General features: G+C 48.5%; 5 protein-coding genes across 5 annotated transcripts; 3 read left to right on the top strand and 2 right to left on the bottom strand.

The window, feature by feature from the left end:
* Positions 1-1601: 1601 nt before the first annotated feature.
* Positions 1602-4106, top strand: FSST1_009260 (OPT oligopeptide transporter protein-domain-containing protein; the record flags this gene model as incomplete). The annotated part of the gene is made up of 3 exons (XM_083226219.1): positions 1602-2150; positions 2201-3098; positions 3154-4106. 3 exons carry the CDS (start codon positions 1602-1604, stop codon positions 4104-4106), a joined length of 2400 nt encoding a protein of 799 aa, XP_083085221.1.
* Positions 4107-4652: 546 nt separating this feature from the next.
* Positions 4653-5299, top strand: FSST1_009259 (60S ribosomal protein eL37; the record flags this gene model as incomplete). Its single annotated transcript, XM_083226218.1, has 4 exons — positions 4653-4656; positions 4749-4811; positions 4989-5060; positions 5154-5299. The coding sequence occupies 4 exons, from the start codon at positions 4653-4655 to the stop codon at positions 5297-5299; spliced, it is 285 nt and encodes a 94-aa protein (XP_083085220.1).
* Positions 5300-5857: 558 nt separating this feature from the next.
* Positions 5858-6780, bottom strand: FSST1_009258 (uncharacterized protein; the record flags this gene model as incomplete). The annotated part of the gene is made up of 2 exons (XM_083223888.1): positions 5858-6136; positions 6193-6780. 2 exons carry the CDS (start codon positions 6778-6780, stop codon positions 5858-5860), a joined length of 867 nt encoding a protein of 288 aa, XP_083085219.1.
* A 616-nt stretch (positions 6781-7396) lies between these two features.
* On the bottom strand, positions 7397-8107 carry FSST1_009257 (uncharacterized protein; the record flags this gene model as incomplete). The annotated part of the gene is made up of 2 exons (XM_083226216.1): positions 7397-7841; positions 7974-8107. 2 exons carry the CDS (start codon positions 8105-8107, stop codon positions 7397-7399), a joined length of 579 nt encoding a protein of 192 aa, XP_083085218.1.
* A 1229-nt stretch (positions 8108-9336) lies between these two features.
* FSST1_009256 (major facilitator superfamily domain-containing protein) lies at positions 9337-11617 on the top strand (the record flags this gene model as incomplete). Its single annotated transcript, XM_083226215.1, has 2 exons — positions 9337-9490; positions 9537-11617. The coding sequence occupies 2 exons, from the start codon at positions 9337-9339 to the stop codon at positions 11615-11617; spliced, it is 2235 nt and encodes a 744-aa protein (XP_083085217.1).
* Positions 11618-12512: the final 895 nt, after the last annotated feature.

The raw sequence follows: 12512 nt of genomic DNA, 5'->3' as shown, positions 1-12512 counted from the left end.
CTGTCATCCAGTTAGGACCAGGAACCAGTATTTAGGTAGTCCAATACTCTGTAGTAGTATTGCAATTACAAGCCCGAGGCTGTAGTAAACTGGACATATCTTACGAAACTTGCCGATCGCCCGTTGACAATTAAAGATCGTGTTTGACATTTTGGCAAATTTCATGGCTATGAGTGGGTTGGCCAAAGGTTCCAACACCTTTTGGTGACAATGTGAGCCGAGCTGAACAAAAGTTCGCCACGTGATGAAGATTGGCTGGAGACAAATGGAACCATCTTGTTTGACGAAGGACCTTTTGCTAACAAGTTGGATGAGTTTTCCATATTGATTAAGTGGGACGATCAAACCAAGATATTCTCATTCTCGTTCCCTTTCTTGTTCTATCTACATAGGCAAGATAATGATTTTTATCAGTGCGAGCTTTGACAAAACATCAGCCAAGAACGGTAGCGAGATTCAGCCTACCTCCTCTAACTAGTAGGCGGCCACCCCTAGGTAGTCTGTGTTCCCAGAAGCGTGCTGAATTGGACTCAAACCCGACACTATGGTGAGGAGGCAAGTTCTCAGCGCTGTTGTTAGTCCGATAGTTGACTGGACCCTGAATCGATCGAGAATCACTCAGCAAATGATTTTTGCTTCTCTCTTTCAGCATGATTTATAGCCGGGCGTGCCGTTTATGTAGACAAAAGTGCCAGGCTGGGGTTGAGTGTTTTAAAACTAACACACACCAGTAAGTAAAATTTCACTGACCTGACGGTTATCTTATGGGCCGAGGCTAATCCTAGAGGGGCTGGAGATAAGCCGTGTGCTCTGAAGGTTTGAGCACCCATCTAAGCCAGGGTCTATTGGATGAATTAAGATCCCTCAAATGGCGTGCCAACGTTTGGATGTGACCTTGGAGGGGAAATGACTGGACTGGACTGGACTGGACTGGTAGCCTGGGCATACTGGACTTTCGTCAATATGCGTTATCTTGAGAGGAGATAGGCGTTGGATGGCTTCTTGATCTTCAATTTGAAGCGTTTGGATGCTCGAAATATCTCCCATTTTCCGACCCAAAGAATTGACCAAACATAATACTTGAACAAGACTCCAGCTGTGTTTTCAACAAAAGGTCCAAAAAATTCGACATACTGAGAGGCCACAGAAGGACCATCAGAGCTCTGCAGTTGACATGGTCTAAGCTTGTTCTATCCCTAATTAAGAAGGTGGTCTAGATCAAACCATGCCGTTGTCCGTGATAGCCAACGTATTGAGAACAACACTACGGCCCAAGTCGTCTAGTGCCGGGTTCTGATGGGAGTTCCCAAGAGCACAACATGAGGTGCCAATCTTTTCTTCGCGGGGAGTGACCCTCCTTGTCCCTTGGGGCTGAGAATCCCCCCCAGTTCCAGTCCCGGTCAGTCTCAGTCTGTATAACCACACCCGCAAAGCAGCAGCCGCTGTCGGCATCTTCTTTTGCCTGCTTCAACATCACCTCACGACACCAAAAGATCAAGCCCAGGCTGTTGTTGTCGCTGTCATAGCGGGTTTAAACCCACGCACTGCCGTCGGTTTGCTGTCTGTCCGTTGCTATCTGCAGAGGATATCCATTAACCACCATGGCGCCCTCTCTCTTTCGCAAGCGTCACGAGGCCGAGGATATTATTCCTATCCCCGGCCCCCTCGAGACTGTCTCCGCCTCCGGTCGCGATTATCTCGAGAACCTTCAGCAATTCGAAAAGTCGCACAAGTTCGATCCCAACTTGCCCATCGACGACCTCACCGATGTGGACGCCGCTATCGCGACTGGAAATGCTGAGAAGGGAATTGAGATTGAGCACGCGCTCATGGAAGACAACAGTCCCTATCCTGAAGTCCGATCTGTTGTCCGAAACTACGATGTTGACGTCCCCGCCAACACCATCCGTGCTTGGGTCATTGGCCTGGTTCTGTGCACTATCGGCTCTGGTGTTAACATGCTCTTCTCGCTGCGAAACCCTAGTGTCACAGTCACTACCTATGTTGTCCAGCTTGTCGCATACCCTTTTGGTCTGGGCTGGGACTTGATCATGCCCGATCGCGAATGGAACTTATTCGGCCTCAAATTCAATCTGAAGCCTGGTAAATTCAACTACAAGGAGCACGTGGTGATCGTCGCCATGTCAAATGTAAGCACAACTTCTTGATATATCTCAGCACTCACTAATTCCGTATTAAGGCTGCCTATGGTGGTGGCGTCCTCTACGCAACCGATGTACTTCTTGCCCAGCAGATTTTCTATGGCCAGGAGTTTGGCTGGGCGTTCCAGATACTGTTCGGCATAACTACTCTTTGCACTGGTTATGGACTGGCCGGCCTTGCCCGTCGTTTCTTAGTGTGGCCAGCTGCCATGATCTGGCCTACTGATCTAGTCAACTGCGCCTTGTTTTACACGCTTCACGACCACTCTGGTTCCGACCCCACCAAAACCAACGGTTGGAAGATGGGCCGTTATAGATGGTTCCTGATTGTGGGATGTGGAGGCTTCGTTTGGTACTGGTTCCCCGGCTGGATCTTCAAGGGACTGTCTTACTTCACTTGGGTTTGCTGGATTGCGCCTCACAACGTTACCGTGAACAAACTCTTCGGTGGCATGACTGGTTATGGCTTGATGCCTACATCCTTCGACTGGACCGTGTACAGCGGCTACCTGCAGTCCCCCTTGATCCCGCCATTCCACGCCGTTGCCAACGTCATCGTGGGTATTGTCGTTTTCTTCATTTGCATATCAATGGGAATTCACTTTACAGGTACATGGTATGCGGATTACTTCCCCGTTCAGTCATCCGAGTCCTACGATAACACAGGCGCCATCTACAATGTCTCGAGGATCCTTGACAGCAACTTCCACTTCAACGAGACGGCGTACAAGGAGTACTCGCCGCTCTTTTTGCCGACACAATTCGCTCTTTCGTATGGATTGTCTTTCGCAGCTGTGACGGCTGTCGTCGTGCACGTTGTACTCTACCATGGACACGAAATCTGGAGACAATTCAAGCTCGCCCGTAACCAGGAGGACGATGTCCACATGCGCCTAATGAAGAAGTACCGAGATGCAGAGGATTGGTGGTATGCTGGTAAGTTTAAATCCTTAATATTCGATCACTAATGAGTGATACTGATCGTAAATAGCTCTGTTCATCGTCATGGTAGCCATCTCGATTGGTGTCATTGCTGGCTGGCCGACTGGTTTTCCAGTCTGGGCCTACTTCATCTGCCTTCTCATCCCCGTGTTGTGGCTCATCCCCATTGGTGTTGTTCAGGCCATCACCAACATCCAGCTCGGTCTCAACGTTTTGACAGAGTTTATCATTGGTTACATGGTTCCTGGCCGTCCCATGGCTATGATGATGTTCAAGAACTACGGCTACATCTGTATGGGCCAGGCACTCTACTTTGCCCAGGACCTCAAGCTCGGTCATTACATGAAGGTCCCTCCTCGTGTTATGTTTTCTTCGCAGCTCGTCGCGTCTATTTGGTCGGCTATTGTACAGATTTGTGTGATGAACTGGGCTCTTGGTCATATCCCCGACGTTTGTGCCATTGACCAACCCAACAACTACACCTGCCCAGGAGGTCGTGTCTTTTACACAGCCTCTGTTATTTGGGGAGCCATCGGCCCAGCCCGTATCTTCAGTCACGGTGCCATTTACTCATCTCTCCAGTGGTTCTGGCTGGTGGGTGCTGTCACACCCATCATTACATGGCTTCTCGCTCGCAAGTGGCCGCGTTCGATCTGGCGCTATGTCAGCACCCCTCTGATTTATGGAGGTGCTGGTATGCTGCCTCCCGCCTCTGTCTACATTTATCTCTGTTGGGGTATTGTCGGTGCTTTCTTCAACCGCTTTGTCAAGAGGAGATACACTGGTTGGTGGCTGCAGTACAACTACGTCACATCGGCAGCTCTGGACTGTGGTCTCATCATGTCGACTATGGTAATCTTCTTCACACTGTACTTGACGAGTGCATCTCCTCCAAACTGGTGGGGAAATTATGGTGCAATGGAGACAATGGATTGGAAGACGCATGCTATTTCAAAATCGGTGCCTGAAGGAACCATTATTGGGCCCTCAACATGGAACTGAGGTTTCCGACTTTATAAAGAGTGACGGTTATGAATATGTGTTATATGTGCTTGGAAAGCGAGATTTGGCGATTGATGGTTTATCGGCGTTATGGTCTAGGTTGTGTGCTATTTACATGATGATTTTTGGTTACATGTGCGAGATACCTCAATAACGGTTGATGTTTATTGACGTTGATTGACGTTAGGAAAGATTCAGTCTAATGATATAAGGAAACAATTCAATCCAAGAATACCTACGTAGTCCAATCATCCATTCCACTTTAATTCATACCTACCTACATACAAACTGTCTATACTTAAATATTGACCAATGAACAGCTTTGTTGATCAATTTGTTTAAATGACCCATATCTGTCCCACTGTTAAAAAGAAGGTGCAACCAGTCGCTCTTGCCCCAGTCACGTGCCTTCCATCACATGACGATTGAAACTGCCACACCTTCCGATTCTTAGGGTTGTAAATTCGCACTCCGCCAAAAAAAGGTCTCCCAAATTGAGAATTTCTCGATCGCCATCCAACTAACCGCCCAAACACCACAGCCAAGATGAGTACGTCGCCGCCTGTCAGCTGCTGCTCGCGAAACGACAGCAGATGATTCTCTCGAAAGCAATTCCGCAGTTTTGCTAATGCGTTTCAATAGCGAAGGGTACCTCCAGCTTCGGTAAGCGTCACAACAAGACGCACACCCTGTGCCGACGATGCGGTTAGTTCTTATGCCCTCTGGTCTCTCCCCTCAGGCATCCCTCGATACGCGCAATGGAATACCCGACAAAGAAAGACGACATCGAAAATTGGACGATTGCGAGCGTTGAAGAATGTCTGAGCGGAGGGGCTCGAAAATTATTAAAAATGGATCGGAAAACTGATGGAACATCTCTAGGTCGCCGCTCTCTTCACGTCCAGAAGCATGAGTGCTCTTCTTGCGGTTACCCTGCTGCCAAGATCCGCAAGTGTACGTGAACATCTCACAGATATTCGTCGACGATTTCGATATCGAAACAAACACCCAATACTGTTGAACTGCAGTACTGACCTGGCTTTACAGACAACTGGTCCGAGAAGGCTAAGCGAAGAAAGACCGTCGGTACCGGCCGCACTCGCTACCTCAAGGATGTGTCCCGACGATTCAAGAACGGTTTCCAGACTGGCACACCCAAGGGCGCCCGTGGCGCTACTGCCGAGAAGGCCTAAACGGGGACTGCATCCCTTCTGATCCCCTCCATCACCTCTCCGGCCCTATCCCTCTCCAACTAGGACGTTCGAAACACCCATTCTCTCGAGCACGCGCATATCAACAATAACGGTTCTCTCATAACATGAACTGAGACCGCAGGGGAATCTGGTTGGAACTGGAGTAAGGTGGTGACTGGGGCGGTTGTGTTTGTTGGTTCGTGGATGAAGGACCTCTAAAGGGACGGCTTGGAGCATGGGCACGGTGTTTTACATGTTTGAGCAAGGAAGTAAAAAAAAGAACCCCTTTGCTCTTCTGAGATTCCATAGGGTTTCGGTTACGAGGTTCTGAAATGGCATCTTGATTCTGCATGAACATGCCTATAGCTCTTGGACAGGGCATACGTGAGAAAACACTTGCCCTGGCAATTGACGCATTTGTGCATGATACCCTTGAAACTATAACCCAAACTCTATTCGGCGGTAAGCTATCATTTGCGGTGATTAAGCTTGATTTTTACAGCATTTTCACGATCGTTGTGTCATTCGTAGTATTCGTGTTTTCTCGTATCTAGATTTTCATGTCCCCCTCTCGAAGACTTTAACACCACCGTCCGCAACAACATGGTAAAGATATTCGGCAGCACCTCCCATTCCTTCGATATCAGGTCCTGTAATGCGGACGACACCACTGACATCCCTTGCTGTTCCTGTGTCCAACATGCGCAGAGCCAAAACAACGTCAGACGTATGAGCTGCCGAGAGCACAAGGCTGGCGTGCTCTCGTTCGAGGGTAGTAGCTTGGGCAGCAACCAGGGGTGTGTCGGCAGAGAGTGTGAGAAGAGTGCTGTGAACAAGCTGAGAGATTCGAGTTAGATATTGTCATCGACCTTTACGAGCTGGTGTAAACTTACGCTGCGGAGGCCGAGAACGAGATTTTGTAATGTGAGGCTTGTGGTTGACTCATCAGTGACAGCAAGCAAGGCATCGAGTTGGTCAATGACGAGAACTTTGCGTGAGGCTTTCAAGTCCCCAATAGCGCCTTCGATTTCCTTCTTGATATCTGCAAGATTAGTACCTCGAAGAACTCTCTCTTTCCGTGCACCTGGTACTTGGGGCTTGCTGTCACCGTAGATTCCTGTGAGTCCATCTACGAAAGTGAAGCGTCCTGTTCTGCTGTGGGCATCGAGATCCAATCCCTGGAGTAGTATGAGTCTCATGTATCTATGGAGAAGAATCGCTGTAAAGACAAGGGACCTCACCAGCTTCGTAGAACCTTCTCTCCAGAAAGCGCCATCTCTCATAAAACTGACCAGCGCCACACCTGTGTCTTTGGTGCTCTCGTCGCCATCTGTGCTTCCTCTCAGGTATGAGTACACATGTCGTAGAAGCAGCCAATTTGAACTCGCGCCGAGTACGCTTGTGACAAGACTGAGTGAGCCTTCTGAGGGAAGAGCAAGATATGGCTCTAAGATATGAGGTATCCGTGACACGGAAGCCATTTTGTGGGCTGTATCAATAAGATTGTTTGGTTGATATTAAAGATTTTGAGGTTCGGTTGTACTGTGTGAGAAGTGTCATAGTGGAGCGTAAGTTTTGGGAGAAATGACCTAGCTCAACACTGCTAACCGGCATAGGTAGATGTCGAACACTTCTCGAATTATCGAACTTGATCAGATTTACGAATGTACTTCCTCGATATTTTTCTAGAGCGCCGGGTTTTTCAAACGAGAATAGTCATGTTCCTCCAATTGATATTTTCTGATCTCTCATAGTTAGTGTGCGGTACTGAGGTTTGACTCGCAATGTGTGTGGACTAAGTCTCCTTGGCTAAATTATGGATTGTCCAGAAATCACAAGATGGCTATGGAATAATTTGATGCACTGAACAAAGGCCTTACTATATTGCTGATAGACGATGGAAAGCTACTACTGTTGGTTTCTTACCATTGTGTTCCCAACTGAGAGACGTTCAATAGGAATATGCTGGGGCTGGAATATTATCCCAATGATTAGATAGATGCTATAGCATAGCCTCTCACCAACACTCATATGGAATTTTCATATGTACCAAGTGATATTATAGATAGTGATTTGTACATAACTAGATTATAATTGTCATGACTTGCTGAACAAACCTCCAAAGAGCGATGATCCTCCGCCGCCGCCGCCGCCGCCGCCTCCACGGCCTCCATGTCTCCTGGCTTCGGTTCTGATCCATTCCTTTAGGAAATCTCGATCAGCAAGCTTTCTGGCATCAGAAAGCTTGGTAGCCGTCTGAGCTTCCCCGCCGTCAAAGCTCAGAAGCGTGGGGATACTGGTAATCATGTAAGTCATGGCCAGGTTGGGATCCCCCGACATGATATCTGGTGAGTCAAACTCGACAGTAGTAAGAGATACTCCACCTTCCTCCTCGCCAATACCAGACTCGACGAGGTCGTGAAGGAGGGGACTGACAGCTTTGCATGTTGAGCACCACGAAGCGGACCAGAAAGTCAGCAGGGGTGTGCGGGACGATGTTGAAAGTGAAAGGTAGGTTGAGAAAGAGTCATTGTTGCGGATACTAGCTGGCGGTCAACAAACAAGCTATTTCTCGGCGTACGAAGACCCAGACAGCGATCGGCAAATAAGGGTTGCAAAGGAGGGAACATGTGCGGAGACATGTGATCTGTCAAAGCGACGCGATTCGACTTACGGGGCATATATTTGGTTCTTGGCCTGTCGCGGTGTGCTTGATGAGATTGAGGCTCGTTGAATTGAGACAGCCCGCAAAGACGACGTTTTGTAGTATAGCGGGCGTAATCCAGCGCGTAGAGAAAATGTATGCATTTTTTTTTGTGCGGTCGGTGTTGATTTCAAGGATACAAGAAGGAAAGTGTCAAAACACAACAGCCTGACACTGCAGTAACAATTGAGCCTCAATAATGGGTGAACGGGATGAAACCATGGAATGCGAGCAGATTCTCGAGGTGAGACATGGTTAGCTACCCAGCCTCAGCAATGATGTAATAATGCTTCCAGCATACCGTATCTCCCGCAGCGACCCTTGGTCCAGTGGCTCCAGGACCCTTCGATAGGCGGGGGTTGCAGAACCCACTGGGGACAGTTCACAGTGAGATAAGCCAGTAATAGGACGCACGGGACACCGTTTAAACGCCATAAGTCGGTCACGCGTGCAGCATCTACAATAAACGAAACTTGGTTTAACCTGGAATCGATCGTGTTTAATAACTCTGCCGCCGCTCCCGCTGGTGACTATCGCTATTGTTATTGTCACCAGGCCTCGAATCCTACCATATTGGATGCGTGGGAGTGGAGTTGGGCCCCTGTGATCCAACGTCAACCTTACTCGTGTTAGAATGGCAGGCTGAACGAGCAGTTGAAAATTAACCTTTCGTGCTTGGCTTTGCTTGGGTCTGTCCAGTGCCCTTACTTATCAAGGAATATGGACGGACCCTTGTTCATCTATCTCAAGTACCGTATCTGCCTACCTACTAGTGATACACATATATCTAGATGATCGTGTCCTCCCTTTGTTGTACCATCTCCCTCTCTCCATGTGTATACTAAGACTCGAGCGGCCTCTCCTCTTCGATTTCCTTGTTTTCTAGCTATCATATTGGCAGGATTCTTATTGTCTTGGTTCCTGAAGGATTTGACGACAGCCAGCATACACCAGCGATCTTCTCACGACACTCCACAATTTATTGGACCTTTATGCCTTCCATTACTTCGCTACACTAACGACCTGCCTCCCAACCTTTCCATATCATTCCTACCATAAATCCTTCATCTTCATCTTTATATGCATATGCCCTGAAACCACCTAGAAATCCTTCATGCTTCATCCTATTTCTTCCAGTCTTCATTCAGCTTGGTAGACCTATAGACGAAATACGTTCAACTCCTGAAATCGACCACACCAAGTTTCTATCTATCAAGGTCGTCTCACTCGGTCCACAGGCATTGCGCCTAGCCCGCTCTTTGCCCCAGAGAAAATTCATAATATCAGAAAATTCTTTGTGTCTTCAAATTGTTGTCTTGTAAAGACTGTCATCATGTCAGAAAACACCAATGTGCCCAGATGGCGGCGCTTTCTGGGCGTCAGCCCTGGCGCCGGCTCTACCGACGCCCCCCCTCAGAACGATGCTTACGGGCCGTCAAAATGGAGCATGGGAGTCTTGAACGATAAAGAGACCATTGAGGTTCCAGGTAAGTACAAATATCTGGTGAACACGACAATGCTAACGCGCCGCAGGCTCTGTTCTTCTCCTTGCATCCCATCGCAATGAACCGCTTGGTCTGCGAAACGTTCATGCGAGAAACTCCCATTCTTCTATTCCCACTGGCTTTTTTGTCGATGAGCGGAGAGCATCAGCCTCGTCAGCAGCCGCGGCGGCGGCAGCAGCATCAGTTACGGCGGAAAGCCATCGGCCAGCAAGTTCAAGTCGCCCGGCCAGTGCAAATGAAGGCAAGAAGAAGACAAGTGACGGTGCGATCATCCTGGAACCTCAACCCGAGGAATCAGGAAATGACCCCTTGAATTGGCCATCCTGGAAACGAGATGCTGCTCTTTTGTCACTTGGCTTTTACTGCATGATTGGTGGTGGCACCACTCCCTTGATTGCCGCTGGCTTCACGGATGTCGCTGAAGAGTACAACGTCGACGTTGAGAGAGTGGCTCTAACCACTGGACTTTACATGATGGGCATGGGTCTTGGTTCAGTTGTGTTCTCGCCAACTGCCATTCTTTATGGTAAGCGCCCAGTATACTTGGCTAGCTCCGTCATGTTCATTGGCACATCGCTCTGGTCTGCATGGTCTCCAAACTTCAACTCTCTACTGGCCGCCAGAGTCTTTCAAGGCTTCGCCGTCGCCCCAGTCGAATGTCTCCCGTCAGCTACAATCGCCGAGATCTTTTTCCTCCACGAGCGAGCATACCGTATTGGTATCTACACCCTCCTTTTGCTTGGTGGCAAGAACTTGGTCCCTCTTGTTAGCGCAGTCATTATTGGCAGTCTCGGATGGCGCTGGACCTTTTGGATCTTAGCTATGATCATTGGTTTGGGCGCTGTACTCCTCTTCTTATTCGTCCCCGAGACATTTTGGGATCGAACACCTCACGCAAGACCCAAGCATCCTTCAAAGAGGCCGAGCTTCCTCCGCCGACTCTCATCTCGTCATCACCAGGTTCAACAACCCACAGAAGAAAAGGTAGTGGAGCCCGAGCATGGAGAACATTCAGTTGAAGTGCCTCCTGCCCAAGATGGACGACAGTCGCCTGCTCCATCCCATCACTCCCACCACCACCGAGCTAGAAACCTCCATGTGGGCTTCGCCGGGCCTGACGCTACTGGCAAAGAGACCGCAGCTCCCGAAGTCGACGTTGGCTCGCCCAAGGGATTGGCGGATTTTTCGGATAAAGACTCGACTTTACCTTCTGGTGCTGATACCGGAACTGGAAGCGGCTCCATCAACAACTCATTCAGGTTGGGCCCAAACCTCGAGAACGAAAAGTTGAACACTTCGGACGTTGAGGGTCCACCGAAAGTCCAGGCATACACGCATAACCTCCGCCAACAACCCCCGAAGTCTTTCACTCAAACTCTGAAGCCTTGGCATGGAAGACTCAATGGCGACAATTGGTTCAAGGTTATGGTCCGCCCATTCGTACTCTTTGCCTATCCTGCCGTTTTGTGGTCATCTGCCGTGTATGCTTGCTCTGTCGGCTGGCTGATTGTCATATCCGAGTCGATTGCCATGATTTACCGCGACCGAGAGTCTTATAACTTCACTGCTCTCCAGACTGGTCTGGTGTATATCTCGCCGTTCATCGGTGGCATCCTAGGAACCGGTGTTGCAGGCAAGATCAGCGATATCATTGTCAAGATGATGTCTCGTCGTAATGGCGGACTTTACGAGCCCGAGTTCCGTCTTGTCATGGCCATCCCTATCCTAATTACTACCTGTATTGGTCTTATGGGATTTGGGTGGTCGGCCGAGGAGAAAGACCATTGGATGGTCCCTACCTTCTTCTTTGGTGTTGTTTCGTTTGGATGTTCGCTTGGCTCGACAACAGCCATCACGTTCTGCGTCGACAGTTACCGTCAGTACGCAGGAGAGGCTTTGGTGACTCTCAACTTCTCCAAGAATATCCTACACGGTCTTGTCTTCAGTCTCTTTGTTACCCATTGGCTCCACGGAGATGGTCCAAAGATGGTCTATATCTGGATTGGTATAATCCAGCTAGCCTTGATGCTTTGCACGATTCCCATGTACATTTATGGCAAGAGGGCTCGCATGTGGACGGTCCGGGCCAACTTGATGGAGAAGTTCTGATTGTAGCACGCTTTTATTGTCTTGTTTCGACGCATCATATGCATTCTGATAAGGTGTTTTGTTCTCGCACTCATTGGCACGACAAACAGGAGTTTTGAGTTTCTTTATTACTTGCATCCCACGGGGCAGCACGCAAGTGCTACAGTACGGCATGACTTGCATAGTAGCATTTGGTAGAATGATAGCGTACAGAATAACACTGAAATGTTCGTTCCTATATCTATCCACAAGAGAGTACAACCTGTGAACACATGCCACGAACTATTATTTGGCACACCAAACCATCACCGCCAAACTTTTGAAACATATCTAGAGGTATCCTTGTCCATCGAATTTGTTCATCGGGAATTTATTTAAACTATGTCTTAGCTTACCCGTTCTATGGTAACGTGCCAACGCTGGAAGCCTGTGATATATCCGGTCGATCCGAGATATCGTCACATGCCCTCGTAGATGACACACGACGCTTGTCGCGTGCTGTCAGGCGACATCGTAACGAAATGGCGTTATACCGACCTACTCTAACGCGTGTAAAGAATGCACCTACATGGCTTGGATCCGGCAAATAAACAACGTTATACATGTTCTATCATAGTTCTGATGCCTTTGTTGCAAGATTGGATTGAGAGTACATGTATCTCTATTCATCGGGTTTCTAAATACTACTTCCCTCCAGGATGAAGCCGAGTCGCTCGGTTCAAGGAACACTTCTCTAGCAGATACGTATTGCCCAAGTTTATTCCAATGCTACATGACTAGGCCGTAGGAAGGCCAATTGGCTCCAGATACCCACGGTTTTGGTTTTCGTCTTTATAAAAAGATAGAAATTTTTATGAAAATCAGGGAAAGCTTGTGAATCAACAATTCTTAGTGAGTCTTTTGTCATATTGTGAAA

Source organism: Fusarium sambucinum, chromosome II (genome assembly GCF_050947815.1).
Source record: "Fusarium sambucinum isolate potato_lamoka chromosome II, whole genome shotgun sequence".
In the NCBI taxonomy this organism is placed as follows: Eukaryota; Fungi; Ascomycota; class Sordariomycetes; order Hypocreales; family Nectriaceae; genus Fusarium; species Fusarium sambucinum.
This window is presented reverse-complemented; position numbering and strand designations above follow the sequence as displayed.